Consider the following 15638-nt stretch of genomic DNA (forward strand, 5'->3'; position numbering starts at 1 on the left):
ATGTTTCCACATTAGTAAAACATCCAAAATTTGTAAGAAAACGAAGTAAAATTTTATTGTTCAAATTTTTATGGCAGAATTATTCATGTTCGTAGTACATGACATAGATAATCATGATAATCATACATTCCGCTCTTCGTATAGTAAGCAGACTAATGTGATCATATACATCATATACTTTTCTTCTATCTATAAATATGATAATAATAGGCTAATATCCAAGCCAAAATATTAATAGTGGGCTGTTTTACTGCTATATTGTGTAAGGGCATTGTATTATTAGTTGTAGTGCTAGTTTTACATAATAAATTAGGAGAACTTTCTTCTCTATTAACTTCCCGTCGGGTAAGTCAAAGTATTGGTAAAGTATTGGCAAAAAAAACGAAAATGAACATTTTTATATATCTTTACGTTTCAAAGGTTTCTGAATACTTTAGCATACCTTAGAAAAAATAGATGTATGTGTGTGTGTGTGTGCGGAAACAAATTTTCGTCGACGATTTCGGGAACACCGATCAACCGATTTGAATAATTCAAAAAACATTCGATTGGTATTGATAAGGAGACGTGCTCATTAGTTTTTGGCAAAGGCAGGTCTATCCGTTCCGAAGATACGGGGCAAAATGTGCCAAAAACGGTAACTCAGTTTTTAAGAGAACGGAACGTCCGATTTTAATAATTCAAAAAAACATTTTACTTGTATTGACAAGATGAAAAACTGATTAAATTTTTGGGAAGGCGGGTCCGGCGGTTATGAACTCTCAATGAAAATAAGTTAAAAAAATGTCATTTGGCGGTCAGAAATGTTTATTGCACATATGCACATCAAATTATCTGATATTTTATAGAGATTTTAATAACGTGTACACATTTTGTGTAAATGTTTTTGGGTTCTGTACCAAAATTTTTAATTACAGTACGAGAAGTTCTAGCCAATATATTTATTATATTATTATATTGTCTAGAGTTCCAGGAATTTGCCTTAACGATGCCATGCACCCAACTTGTTTCGGACAACAAATTTTAAAATCAAACCTTCAAATCACTCTTCTTTTATCTATGCTTCAAATCATTTCAAATCTTTCAAAACCTTTCAAATCATTTCAATCCATGGTATGTATAATCCATGGTCCAGGCTTCAATTTATGGCGGTTAAACGACGGTTCCCGCCAGTTTCCATGGCAAATTTTCATGCACAAACCGCGTAAACCAACCTTGAAAAATGAAATGTTTTGACATCTTCGTTCATAACCACACATACATAAGAAAGCAGTGAAACAGTTGTTGACTTTTGGCACAAAATGCATATACAATAATATAACTAGCACAATAGAGAATAAATATATTATTATTTGGTTCAATCATGAGTAAAGTTAAAGTGTCTGCAGAATGGAAAAAACGAGTAAAATCAGAATATATGCGAATTCGCCAAATTAAGCGACACAAACGTGCAGATGAGGTTAAAATTGCTTGGAATCAGAATAGGTAAATCAAGACTTGTATAAAGAATCTCTTTAAATGTATATTTGCCCAAATGAGTTCAGTAAAATTTATATATATATTTATATATATATATATATATATATATATATATATATATATATGCGTGTATTGTGGGGTTGTAGGTTGTAACTGAACATTAGTTATTTGTAACTGATTATATTTATTTTGTATATTAACTTTATAAATTTTTGCTAACTTGTGTTTTGCAAATACAATATACTCAGATATTCAGATATATTTATACAAACTACAAATATTTATTCATTAATACATAATTGCTTTTGACAAATTGCTAGCTAAAATAATAATTATATTTTTTATAACATCTAGAAATCGATCCGTTGATATACTGCTGGAAGAAGAAAGAAGATGGATATCAAGTCCAGCTGTTTGGAAGGTTGAGGAGTCACAACCAAATCATGTATCTTGCATGAAAAAGGCAGAAGTAGTCAGTTTAGATGGTATGTCAACGTTATATTTGATAATTTCTAATTTTAACTCCAGACACTGTTTTCAATTGAGTAATCTTTAGATTAATATAAAATACTCTTAATAAAATATTAAATATGACTTTTATTTTATAGTTGAATTGGCTACTGCTTGAATTTTGTAAAAAATATGTTAATTAATTGTGAAAAGTTGATAATACAATATGTTAGAAATTTATTCAGTGTGAAATTCATTCGAAATATTTGTGAATGATAAATAATCTTATAAAATTATATTTAAAATAGGCGAAACTCAATCAACTTTTATTAGAGTGATATCAGCCGTAACTCCAATCCCAACTATGTACACTTGGGCACCCACACAACAGAATTTTATGGTTGAAGATGAAACTGTTCTCCACAATATTCCATATATGGGAGATGAAGTTTTAGATCAAGATGGAACTTTCATTGAAGAGTTGATAAAAAATTATGATGGAAAAGTACATGGTTAGTATATATTTTTAAAGTTACGATACAATATAATTTTTTTTCTTGTTATTTCTAATTTCTATTTATCAGTATGAAGTGGTACTTATATTTCATATCACATTTTTATGTGGGTTCTCTTGTTTTTTTTTTTTCTTTCGAGAATTATGTTCAATAAAAGTATAAAAGTACTACAACAATCTAAATAAAAAAACTTAGAAGTCATAAGACTTCTATTTCTGTATATTTTAGTTGTTCTTCATAGGTGAATTATATAAATTATTAATAATTTTGTCATGTAACTCAATGTACATATATTGCATCTTACAGGTGATAAAGAAGGAGGTTTTATTGATGATTCAATCTTTGTTGAGTTAGTTCAGGCTTTGATGACTTATACAATTCTGAACAAAGATGATTCAAAAGTGGAGTCTGGAAGGGAATTAAGGCATTCAAAGGATTCAAAAGATAAGACAAAATCTACTAATGTTATAATCGAAGAAAAAAATAAACTTTCTGATACTTCAAATGATGAATCTAAACCAAATGACGAAGAACACAAAAAGGAATCTAATGATGAAATAAGGTACTTTTGATTTTATGTTGATATATTACTTATATTTGTCAATAGAAAATTAATATTTTAACACAATATTTTTGTTACAGACGAAGCTCTGTCGAAAATCGAATAAAAACAGAGGATGAAGATGTTGAAATTATTGAAATTGTAGATGAACCAGAGAATGAAATTAAAAATGAAGAAAAATCAGTGAAACCATTTCCAAATTTTATGATATTTCAAGCAATCAGCAGTCAGTTTCCTGATAAAGGAACTGCAGAAGAACTAAAAGAAAAGTATGATTTCATTTACTACATAAATATATTATTATTTCATTTTTTTTTGGATGGTAAATTTATTATTTATTATCATATATATATATATATATATATATATATATATATATATATAATTTTCAAGGATTTGTTCTTATAATATTACAAATGTGTGTTTAATATTTTTATAGGTATATAGAACTAACAGAACAAGTTGACCCAGATGCAAATCCTCCTGAATGTACACCAAACATTGATGGGATTCGGGCTGAAAATGTTCCCAGAGAACAAACACTGCATTCTTTTCATACATTATTCTGTAGAAGATGCTTTAAATACGATTGTTTTCTTCATCGTAAGTAAATATATTTTCTTATTTGAAATTTTATATAGTAAAATATATATACATATAATAACAAATGTGTACATATGATGTATGTATAAATACATGTGAATGTACATGAACCCAATTAGGTAATGGTATGATTTTTTATAATGTTGTTTTCCTTTAATGCACCCATTCTTTGCATCAAAGGTGGCCAATTTGCAGGTGAGATATTTTCTGCAAACCTCGTCAAAATAAAATTTAAATATATATTACACTGATAATTGTAATATTTTCAAACCTAATTTAATAAGCTTCATATACTGGTGATAAATTATAATATTCAAATGTGTTACAGGATTACAAGCTTGTCATCCTGTTCCCAATTTACAAAAGCGAAAATTTGCAGATCTGAAACCTTTCACAGAACCTTGCAGTGAACACTGTTACATGCTGTTGGTAAGTTAATAACAATATAAAATTTTGAAATAAATTAATTTTAAAGAAACATAGAAGCCATATTTTTATATCTTGTTTTTGCAATTATTAAATTGCATGTTTGTTTTTTTCTTCTTACTCACAAATAATGACCTACAATTTATTTTAAATCATGTTAAAGGATGGTATGCGAGAAAAAATAGAAGCTGATATAAAGATCAATAGTGACAAGCAAAAAGAACTAGCCAAAGAAAAGCTACCGCAAGACTCGGGCAATGAGGCTAGTTCAGAAGACAGCAATGATAGCAGTCGTTTTAGTAGAGGTAATTTTTTTTTAAATTGTAATTGACATTAAAGACAGTGAACCTATGTTCAATATATTTTTCACTGTAATGTAAAATTTGAATTTTTATATGTTTTTATATATTTAACCTTTCATTAAAACAACCACTATCGGTGATAACCATAATCAGTGTGTCTTTATTTATAACGTCAAAGTGGTTACTGTTATACAAAGTTTGTTTTTAAGTTTTAAACTTTCTATTTTAGAAATATTTTATATTATTATAATAGTCACTTTGATTGATTACTGCTTTGTAGATTTCCAGAATGTGAATGGACAGAATTTATCTAATGAGCAAACTGCATTAGCACCATTGCCAATGTCAAGTATGTCAATAATATGTTTAAATCATGATGCAATATGATGAAAGATTTTATTTTACTAATAAACCACACTTTATAGGTTTGCAAGGTCGCACTGATATTGAATGGACAGGGGCAGATCAATCACTTTTCCGTAGTTTGCATAAAGTTCTACTAAAAAATTATTGTGCTATTGCACAAATAATGCTGACAAAAACTTGCCAACAGGTAATTGATTGATGAACATTTTAATTATTATGAACAATATCCTTAATGCATTTTCTTGAAAGGTTTATTACTTTTCACAAAAAGAAGCAGAAGATATTCCGACTTTGGAAGCTATTAGAGACTTTACACCACCAAGGAAGAAGAAGAAGAAGCATAGATTATGGTATTTCAAAATAAATAAAAATATCATTATATATATTTATATAAGTGTGTGCATTCAATAATATAGAATTATTTTTAAATAATAGGTCTGTTCATTGTCGCAAAATTCAATTAAAAAAGGATTCTTCTTCAAATCACGTTTATAACTTTTCACCTTGTGATCATCCTAACAAACCATGTGATAGTAATTGTCCTTGCATTGGAGCTCAGAATTTCTGTGAAAAGTTTTGTCAATGCAGCTCTGATTGTAAGTTTACTAGCTTTTAGATGGTTTTTGTATGCTGTAGATTACTGCTTTGGTTATTTATGTACTTGAGAATGTGAGATTATTTAGAAAAATATTGTTTTGAACTAAATGTAAATTAATGAATAGTATAGTTATTGCTATTTAATTACTTACTTGCATAATAGCATATTAATTTTTCTAAATACTATAACTTCATTGTTGTTGTAGGCCAGAATCGTTTTCCAGGATGTCGATGTAAAGCACAGTGTAATACAAAGCAATGCCCTTGTTATTTGGCTGTGCGTGAATGCGATCCCGATCTTTGTCAAACATGTGGTGCTGATCAGTTCAATTTAACTAGGATTACATGTAAAAATGTTAGTGTGCAGAGGGGATTACGTAAGTTTTTTGCATTATCTTTTCTTTTTAATAGACTCAACCTAGTCAGATTTTCATTATTCACTTAAATTTAATAGTATTTGTATTACATTTATTATTATAATACTTTCAAATTTTATCAGTAGTATAATTGTATTACTTATTTATTCTATTCAGATAAACATTTACTAATGGCACCATCAGATGTAGCCGGCTGGGGCATTTTCTTGAAAGAAAGTGCTCAAAAGAATGAGTTTATCTCTGAGTACTGTGGTGAAATAATTTCTCAAGATGAGGCTGACCGTAGAGGAAAAGTTTATGATAAATATATGTGCAGTTTCTTATTTAATTTAAATAATGGTAAACTTAACTAAGTGAAGTTTTTATTATTTCTTTATTTATTACTATAAACTTATTATTTTATAATAATTTGATTCTTAAAATTATTGAAATTCAATACATGAGTCAAATAATAAATCAAACTCATATGCCATGTCATAAGAATTTTCTACCAAGCATGTGTTATATAACGGAGGATACCTTTTGATATACATTTTTTTTTTTAGATTTTGTGGTAGATGCTACAAGAAAAGGAAACAAAATAAGATTTGCAAATCATTCTATAAACCCTAATTGCTATGCAAAGGTATGTTAGGTAACATGCAATACTTCAATAAAACTTCAGTGACAATTAGGATCATGAATTAATTTTAGGTAATGATGGTCAATGGTGATCATCGTATTGGAATATTTGCTAAACGAGCAATTCAGCCTGGTGAAGAATTATTTTTTGACTATAGATATGGACCAACAGAACAGCTTAAATTTGTGGGTATTGAAAGAGAAATGGAGTTTCTTTAAAGTCCATTTAGTATTATTTCATGAAGCAGACAATACTTTTTATCATATATTTTGCTCAGCTGGTGGTAAGTTTAGATGTATTTTTTTACATTTCTTATATTAAGATAAAAAATTGCTAATATTTATTTAATTTTAAAAGTAATCTTATTAATATAAAAATGGATCACATAATCTCTTACAAGAATATGTACATAATTTCAATCAAAATTGTAAATATTTAATTAATTTATTGGATAAATAATTGAACCTCGGCTAATTATAAATTGTAAATTTGTTTAAATTAATTTTGAATATGTTTTATCCTTCATATATGTATTAAAAGATATGCACACAGTGTATATGTTTTGAACATATACACACACACGCACACACACACACATAAATATATGTATATGTATACGCTTGCATGTATATGCATATTAATGTAGAGTAAGATAGTTTTGTTATTTACATCATTTTAATACATTTTTGATAAATGAATTTAAATATTATTTATTCAAGATTTCAGCAATATTCCCAAATGTTTTGTTTTCGGATTTATGTGCCTACATAAAAGTTCTGAAAATACCTTGAATTTATCATGAAGTTTCCAAAATTTTCATTGCTTTATGTATATTTACACATATATGCGTTTAGGATCGATTTCGAACAAATACTAAATTTGTGTTTGCAAACCCATTGGTTGTAATTAAGTCATTACAGCAGTTTTGAAGTTACATATCATATTAACTCAAATGGTTTTAACCAGCGGGCTTATAATTTAAATAGTGCGAAAATTAAAATCTTTTCAATATTTCAACATTATTCATATTGCAAAATTGATAAATGTTTTTTATTATTAATTTTTTTTAAATTCATCATGTTTAAAAGTTTTAACAACTTTTTAAAAATATAAATTAACTATTTTCTACTTTAACACAAGAACAATTCAGCTTATGTTGACCACCAACATGAACATATCCTTGAATTTTTAGAAATTGCATAATAATAGCAGATAACAAGAATAATAATAATTCATGTAATCATGGTTTTGGTTACTGAAAATTTATTGTTGAAAATTTTATTTTTAAATATAGAAATGTAACATAAACAAATAATTTATTACAAAAATGTACATTTATATATAAATTGTTATTAAATTCTATAAAGGTATATATACACTGCTTTATATAAAATTTGGAAAATATCAACATGAGTATAAATTTCCACTTACATTATACATTTATTCCATTCACATTTATAATTACTTATTTATAAGTATAAATATTATGATAATTCTATATTTAAATTTTACTAAATTTAGTTTATTTCAATTTTCTTAAAACATTTAAATTAATTTAGCTTAAATATCTTTATCACAATATATTAATGATCTCTAAAAACATATGTATGAATAGATAAATGTAAATATTATTATACGTATGATTCATCACTAGAAAACCAGCATATCTTTAATTGCTCCAATTATCTTAAGTTCATTTTGGCCAATGAATTTTTCAAAATATGAAACGGTATTATTTCAGTACTATAATTATTAAACTATGAATTATGTTTTGTGTCTGTTAACATAGTTTGTTTAGTATTAAAATCTACATAGAAATATTTAAAATGGCGTATCGTATATTATTTATTTGTTCAATGAGTGTATGGAATGGTATTTATCTAAAAATTGTTACATACAATAATGATCAAAACTTCTCAATCAATTCTTTGTGCATACTTGTTTAAAAAAAATCAGTTTATTTGCACTAACTCAATAAAGCATTTTGAATTATCGAAGTTTCCGTTATGTTTCCAATAAATTAAATTCAAGAATTTGCAGAAAAGTATTCAAAATATTTATAATTTCTAAGCATTTTTGTTCATAAATAATTTGGTTCCAGAATGCCATAGCATTCAATAACTATTTCAATCAATTGTGTTATTACGTATCCAATTCAAGTACTGTGAAACTCTTGTATACACTCCTGGATATCCTGGTTCGCCGCATTTGTTTCCGAAGGAGACGACTCCGATTTGAGTCCATCGACTTCCCCATCGCATCATCAGTGGCCCACCACTGTCGCCCTGGAGAAAAAATTAATTATATTGTTAAATTTTTTAAAACAATCTCATAATAATAACACTTGAATTTGGTACAAGTACCCATTTTATTTTCGATTTTTAATATGTTACTTTCCATTAATTTTAGTTTTGGCATCACCATATTCGGAAATGGCGCAATTTGGTTTTGTAAAATATTTACTCAGTGTGAAGTATACATTTTTGTTATTTTTTTTATTTTTTTTTATTAAAGAAATACTCAATAATCGCTTAATGAATTCAAAATAAGTTCAGAATTTAAAAAAAATGTTTCCAAATTAATTACATAAATATTCTATCATTTATAAATTAAGAAATTCGTTTACTTCACATGTTCATTAATCTTTTTTAATTTTAGCATAGCCTGCTAGTGGCAGTAAAATATTTTTATGGAATTTTTATCATTTAATGAAACTTCTCATAATTATAACGCGAATATTTTAATACTATGTATGATATATCGTAAAAAGGCAGACATATTTCACAATATTATAAAGTTATAATTTTTATAGTTTATTTATTACCTGACAGGCATCAACACCACCTTCCGAGTATCCAGCACAAACAAAATTTTCAGTTATAGGTTGGAAATAAGCGCGATCACAATCGCTGTTTCTCCAAACGGGTAAAAGGGCTTGGCGCTGCCTCGTGCTTTCTTTGCCACCATAGTATGTTGTACCCCACCCGACCACGGTTGCTCTTCGTCCAGCCAAACGGTCACGAGCTTGAGCATCTTGTCTGCGGAATGTGATAGAACTTAAAAATACATAATAAGGAAAGAATATGGCATGAATTTTTATCACGTTTTTTTGTGAAAGAGACAAAGGACGATGCCTAATATAAAATCAATTAAATAAGTTTGAATAAAATAATTTGATTCCAAATGAATTGATAATTGTGAAGAATCGTAGTTTTTTTTTAGATATCGGTAGTAGTTCTAGTATTTTCTTATACTAGTCAGTCAAATTTTAACTTCAAAACGCCAGCATTAAACTTACCTAGGCGGCAAACAAAGAGGAATAATATATCTGGATTTTCTAACTTGGCTGTCGAGTACTAAAATTGCAATATCATTATAAAATCCAGCTCTAGAAAAACGCTGATGAGCACGTACTTCCTTCACCCGATATGTTGCGGGACTGCTAGGCTCTTCGTCATCTTCTAAGTCTATATCTCCAAGACGTACAGTAAATTGCCTTGCTGCAAAACTATTATTAGGTAATGAATTATAATTCAAATTTTTGGGATTTTATTTATTCTATCTATTCAAAATAAATTAACTTTTATTGTGCTTTTTTATGTCAATCATTTAATTAGAGATATGAAACTCAGAAAAAAAACAAATGTGACTCATTTTGCACCTTAATTTGTTTATAAATTCATATAATTTTATTGTCTTAAATGATTAAATAATTTTTACAAAAAATTATCGTAAACATGTAATCTTTTGCTATTCAATAACTACATAAAAAAATATTATTTACTCACGGCTTTTGCCTCGAGTCTCTAGTACAATGCGCAGCAGTTAAGATATATTTTGTTCCAATGAGTGAACCACCGCACCAAAATTCTGTGCGTTTGGGTCCATGAAGGAATATGGCAGCCATCCAGGGCCAGCTTCCAGATCGGGCTTCTTGTCCACCAACAACACGACCACTTTCATCTTCAGTTTCGCCGCACTCTGGTAAAAATGATTAGGTCAATTTGAGTATGTATATACTGTAATGGTCTTAGCACATGTTAGCATATTGTAATCCAATGCTTACTATTACTATCAACTTACCATCTGGATTAACAATGAGTTGATTCAATGGTTCATCGATTGGGTTTTCAGATTCCAAAGAACTATCTTCCGTCGTAGTCGATGCGGTTGTTGTTGTTTTAGGTCTTCTGGTGGAAGTTATGGGTCGAGAAGTTGTAGTTAGCACTACTGGAGGCCTGGCTGTTAGGCGAGTCGGTTTTTGCGTCGTCAACACTGTTAATTGCAAATTACCATTCTGCTACATAAATAGAAAACAAAATTGAAACCAAATTGCATTTAAAATTAATAATGTAATGTCTGAAATGCTAAAAGAAATGTGATATGTAATATTTACGTTGACAAATTCAAAAATTTAGTTTATACCTGATTATTACTGTCATCTACAGGACAACACACACCAGGTACGAATAAGCTTTTGAAACACAAACTTTGCCGAAGCGCAGCAAGGTCCAAAAGTAGTCTCGGGCAGTTGCTAAGGTCATCGCATCTACCGCGGCCTCCCGCTGGTGTTGTGCATGCACGAGCGTTGATATCGGAATTTGTAACTTTTCCACCAGGACGTTGTTTAGCCGAACCTGTTATAAAGTTAATATTCGAGGGAGATTCGCCGCGCACAAATGGTGCTATTGATTCAGTGACATTTCTACCTGCAAAATTATATGATAAAAAAAATGTTTAAGATAAAACAACATTACTTTAATAGTCAATAACAATAACGGAAAATATTTAGTTAGTGAACACGTGTTTCACTAAGTGAATACACAACTTTAGTTTGAGTTTAATATTAAATCCGCATTTTAGAAATACGTATATCATGTAAATTTTATCCATGTATATAAATTACCCAAAACATTTTTGCTTATTGTTAGAAGAGCACCAGGAACATCTTCTTGTATGTCTTGTTCCTGGCTAATATCTTTTCTGTCATGCCTTGTCATGTTCACCAAATATCGACCAACCGTGTTTATTGCTCCAAGAGTTTCAGAAATTGCATTTAATGCGGATCCACTTAAGTACCTTCAAAAAAAATTAAAATAGTATTCAATTTGAATATATTTATATTTTTTATGTTTTGTACCTGCCACTTTCTGTACTTTCTTCAGAAGAAGAAAATTTTTCTTCTTCCCCAGAATTGCTTAGAGCTCGGTTATGAATTATTATTTCGTCGGACGTTTTTGTTTCTGGCAATACTCTGAAATAATCCCAAATATATATATATATATATATATATTATATATATGTGTGTGTGTGTGTGTTTTAACCATTCAACCGATTTGTTGAATGGTTAAAATACATTCGATTCCTATGGTTAGGGAGATGTGCTGATTAGTTTTTGGTAAAAATTGGTCCAGCCGTTTTGGAGTTACAGAGCTAAGAGTGCAGAAAATCGAGAAAATCGAGTTTTTGAGAGAACGGAACATCCGATTCGAATGATCTAAAAAGCATTCGATTCGTAATAATGGGGAGAAGTGGTAATAAATTTTTGGCATACAGGTCCAGTCTATTTTTTGGTTATTTATCTATGGGCCCAGCCGTTTCGGAGATACGGAGAAAAATGTGCAAAAAATGTATTTTTTGAAAGAGATAAGCATTTGATTTGGATGATTCAAAAAACTTTCTGCTTCTGGTGACAAAAAGATTATTTTTGGACAAAGAAAAAAAAATATTTCAATTTTTTTTTTAATTTCAAAAAAAAAAATTCTTTGAATATCAAAAATAATTCAGATTTTCAAAACTTTAATTTGGTACGGGAAGTTCCAGCAATTTGCTTCAAGGCACCACTAGTTTATTTATTTATTTTTATAAATATTTATTTATTTATTCATTAATTTATAATTATGTGTGTTTCAAATGTATATTTGTGTTTGTTCCTGATGGTTTGGTATGCATTGATACATTTTTTATATTTTGAATGATGACACACATACAGTGTCGAAACGTAAATAATAATAATAGTTAATTATTTATTGTTTTTTATTTTGACTATTTATCTGCAAATAAACATTTCAACAATATATGTTTCAACGACGAATAAACATAAATCTAAAGAATGCAATATATAAATATTATATGAATATTTAATTCATTTCATTCAATAGTAATCGCGATATACAATTAATTAGATTATTGGAAATTCAAATAATAATTAAAAAATGTTAAAGATTTGGATTTCTCGATGCTTTCTACTTTTATTTGGATGCCTTGGTACATCTTTATGCTTATTTATCTATGGCCTCAGTGCATCTTTCTAATTTTAACTTTTGACAGATTATGTTTTTAATGTTGGTTTGCATGCTCTCCATGAGTTAGTACTCCAGAACATGTGCCTATGGCGCATATTTGATCGTTCAACTGCCATATCTATCAAATGGCACAAATGTCAAAACAACATTTTCGCAATCTCACGTGTATTGTATATAAACGCAACGCCAAAATAGAAGCTATTATTTTGAACTGCTTAATGTTATTCCATGTAAAATAAAACATTAACCGAGAATTGCCACTGCAGTTGTCATAACATTTTGAAAACCGTAAGTTGTGAAACAGAGAATTGGCACATACATCAAGCCATAATGCTAAATCCAAAAAAGGTATTGTTGCGCATCAATCAAATTTAAAACCGAATATAATTAAATAAAAAGAAAACTGGAGTTATCCAGATATGTTTAACATTATTTTTTATCAATGTGTTTAAATATTTACCTGAATTCTATTTTAGGCGGTCCACCATCTTCAAACATTTGGTCAATACCAAATTGGTTGTCAACGTAATGCATAATATCTTTACGCGAGCCAGGATTCGTCATTCGCTGGAATCTACCTGACCCGGTAAGTACTCTATTTTCCTTCATATCAGATTTTGTATTGAAAGCATGGTCAGGAAATTCTTGATTAGCCCACTGAGGCATGTCTATTGGGGAATATATCGGAGAAAAACCGAACGCCGTTCGATGATCCCCAAATCTTCGAAATCGCTGCAATGGAACAACTGTGTTTTAATTATATGACTGAGTCTTTTCATAATTTGTGTTACAATATTAATTTAATTATACATGTAAACTACTGAGTAGATGTAACTCATATGAAATGAACTACTTTGAGTACTTTGACACTTCATTCTCATGTTCCATTACTTAATGTAAATATTGATTTGTAATATTTAATGTTACTAAAAATATATTGAATAACTTATAATTAAATTACTTGCAAAAAAAGGGATTGTAAGAAAAGATTCATATATTCTTGGAGCAGTTTATCAGTCGTTTTGTTTTAGAAAACAATGGTTCAAAATTACATAAAATAAAATCAAGTTATGACTCTGATGAGCCACAAAATTGCAACTAGCTGACTACTAATGCCATAGATAAGGAATATGACATAATGTATTCTTTTTGTGTCTTGTGTCATTGGGAAAACATGTAGCTCGTCATTTTCTAGATGTATTTCTATATTGAAGATCTAACTTTAACAGTATGGATACTCGGATACTCGTGTTTATCAGCATTCTGAATAACACCAAAATCTATTTCATTAATCTCAATTTCTGTCAATATTGATTGATCAAGTAATGGTATCAATTGCATTGTTCTTCAACATTTAACCATTTTTTAAACGATATGAACTTAACTACACTTGTTTCTGGCCGAATTGTTTCCTATTTATCAGCAGTTTTTAAAATAATATAATAATAATAATATAATAATACCAGATGGAATTATTCCAAATTCGAAATTCCATTTAAACTCTGTGTTAGATATAGAATTTTTTATCTATATAAGTCATTGATATTACTGATATATTTAGTAATTCTTAATTTCTTAAAGGAGAAATTTTTACTAAAAAGCGAATTGCTAATTTTGTTTTCTCGATGTTGCAAGCCATTCTCAATTGTTCAAAACTAAATTTGGAATAAGTGTGGGTGTGTGATTTTATATCTATTGTCTAAACCAGTGATTCCCAACCTTTTTTGGGCCCGCCCCACCTCAGGGCTTAAAGAAACGTTATGCCCCCTCCCATACAATTTTTTTGTTCTTGAAAAATTATGAATGCTAACTTTTAAGATGAAATCGCAATTAAATTGTTATTAAACATCATAAGTAAAATTTCGGAATAAGCCATAAAAGCGGAACCTTCAAACTAATTTAATTTTATTACTGAGTTTTAAACCTAAGTCTCCACGTTGTGTTATTTCAAGTCTATTTCTTTTTTATAAATAAATCATAGCAATTTTTTGTACTTATGATTACTTTTGGTTTCAGTTTTTTCATGAAGCTATTTCTGCTTAGCTAGTTAATATTTTCTTAACTAGGAACGGAATTATATCTATTTTTTATATATCTTTTTTCCTAAATCTTGGAAATGAAATTTGTAGTTATCAGGTTGGCAACTAAGTACGCATTTTATTTTTATTATTAATAATAATTAATATTAATATTAGAAATTGGTAGTTATAGTTGGCAACTAAGTAAGTGCGCATTTTTGTTATAAAATCGAAGACAATTTTTGTGTGGAATTAAAAAAAACTTTGTTCTGTATACCATTTGATCGATGACCTTTTGTTATCTTCCAAGAAGCATCATTGTCCCAAGTTTATAAAACTTCTAGTTTTATTATCAAAAACTGACTTATGCACAATTTGGCACGATATTTTTTTTAAATTTTTCAATTTAAAGAGTTTTAATCTGATGGTTGTGATCAGGAATATTCGGTGGATGTGGAATTTTTTTTAAACCAAACCCCAATAATTTTAAACAAAGTCAAATTGTTTCTATTAGCCGAATCGATTATTTCTTTAATTGGGTTGTCCGAAACTTTAACTGGACAATCAGAGCAGCATTGAGTGAAAAAAACCAGAATGACATTTCCTAACCAATTTCTTTTGTGGCTTTTATGATACCATAAACAGCACCTAACCTTTGGGAGAATCGTTTTTCCTTTTGTAGAAATAAAAATGCAAACTATGATTAAAATGCTTGTTTTGATATTCCATCTGTCAACGAACGCTAAACGAAAACTACATGACCCATCAACAAAGTATTTTCAAACTAATTGAATTGAATTTCTTACTATACAATATGTGTATACACAAACACAAATGTGTTTTACATCTAGACTACCTCAACAAACCTCAATAATCATTTGAAGTAAACGAACATAAGAGTAAAAGCCGCACTTAGTGCCAATAAACCTTGTACTATTTAAGGATACAATAAAAATTAGTTTGTTTTGAAATTATTCCATCTGTAGTATCTGTAGTTACTGACAGTGAGTAAAAAT

General features: G+C 28.7%; 2 protein-coding genes across 2 annotated transcripts in view; one reads left to right on the plus strand and one right to left on the minus strand.

Moving 5' to 3' along the window:
- Nucleotides 1-1359: 1359 nt before the first annotated feature.
- On the plus strand, nt 1360-6565 carry LOC113384584 (histone-lysine N-methyltransferase E(z)-like). Its single transcript, XM_026622325.1, has 16 exons — nt 1360-1485; nt 1834-1964; nt 2238-2441; nt 2751-3006; nt 3087-3275; nt 3446-3609; nt 3938-4038; nt 4199-4340; nt 4618-4686; nt 4763-4890; nt 4953-5053; nt 5139-5299; nt 5507-5677; nt 5834-6016; nt 6223-6302; nt 6371-6565. The coding sequence occupies exons 1-16, from the start codon at nt 1364-1366 to the stop codon at nt 6515-6517; spliced, it is 2349 nt and encodes a 782-aa protein (XP_026478110.1). The 5' UTR covers nt 1360-1363; the 3' UTR covers nt 6518-6565.
- A 1860-nt stretch (nt 6566-8425) lies between these two features.
- LOC113385922 overlaps nt 8426-15638 on the minus strand; it is a 9249-nt gene continuing 2036 nt past the window's right edge. Inside the window, exons 5-13 of the mRNA XM_026623743.1 lie at nt 13065-13336; nt 11440-11553; nt 11206-11378; nt 10725-11008; nt 10383-10599; nt 10088-10280; nt 9598-9807; nt 9124-9337; nt 8426-8584 (exon numbers count right to left, since the gene is read on the minus strand). Coding sequence (XP_026479528.1) covers nt 8426-8584; nt 9124-9337; nt 9598-9807; nt 10088-10280; nt 10383-10599; nt 10725-11008; nt 11206-11378; nt 11440-11553; nt 13065-13336 — 1836 coding nt within the window. The remainder of the gene's footprint in view (nt 8585-9123; nt 9338-9597; nt 9808-10087; nt 10281-10382; nt 10600-10724; nt 11009-11205; nt 11379-11439; nt 11554-13064; nt 13337-15638) is intronic.

This window comes from Ctenocephalides felis, unplaced genomic scaffold (assembly GCF_003426905.1).
Source record: "Ctenocephalides felis isolate EL2017-DRISC unplaced genomic scaffold, ASM342690v1 CF-g0.4_SCAFFOLD_03571, whole genome shotgun sequence".
Lineage (NCBI taxonomy): Eukaryota > Metazoa > Arthropoda > Insecta > Siphonaptera > Pulicidae > Ctenocephalides > Ctenocephalides felis.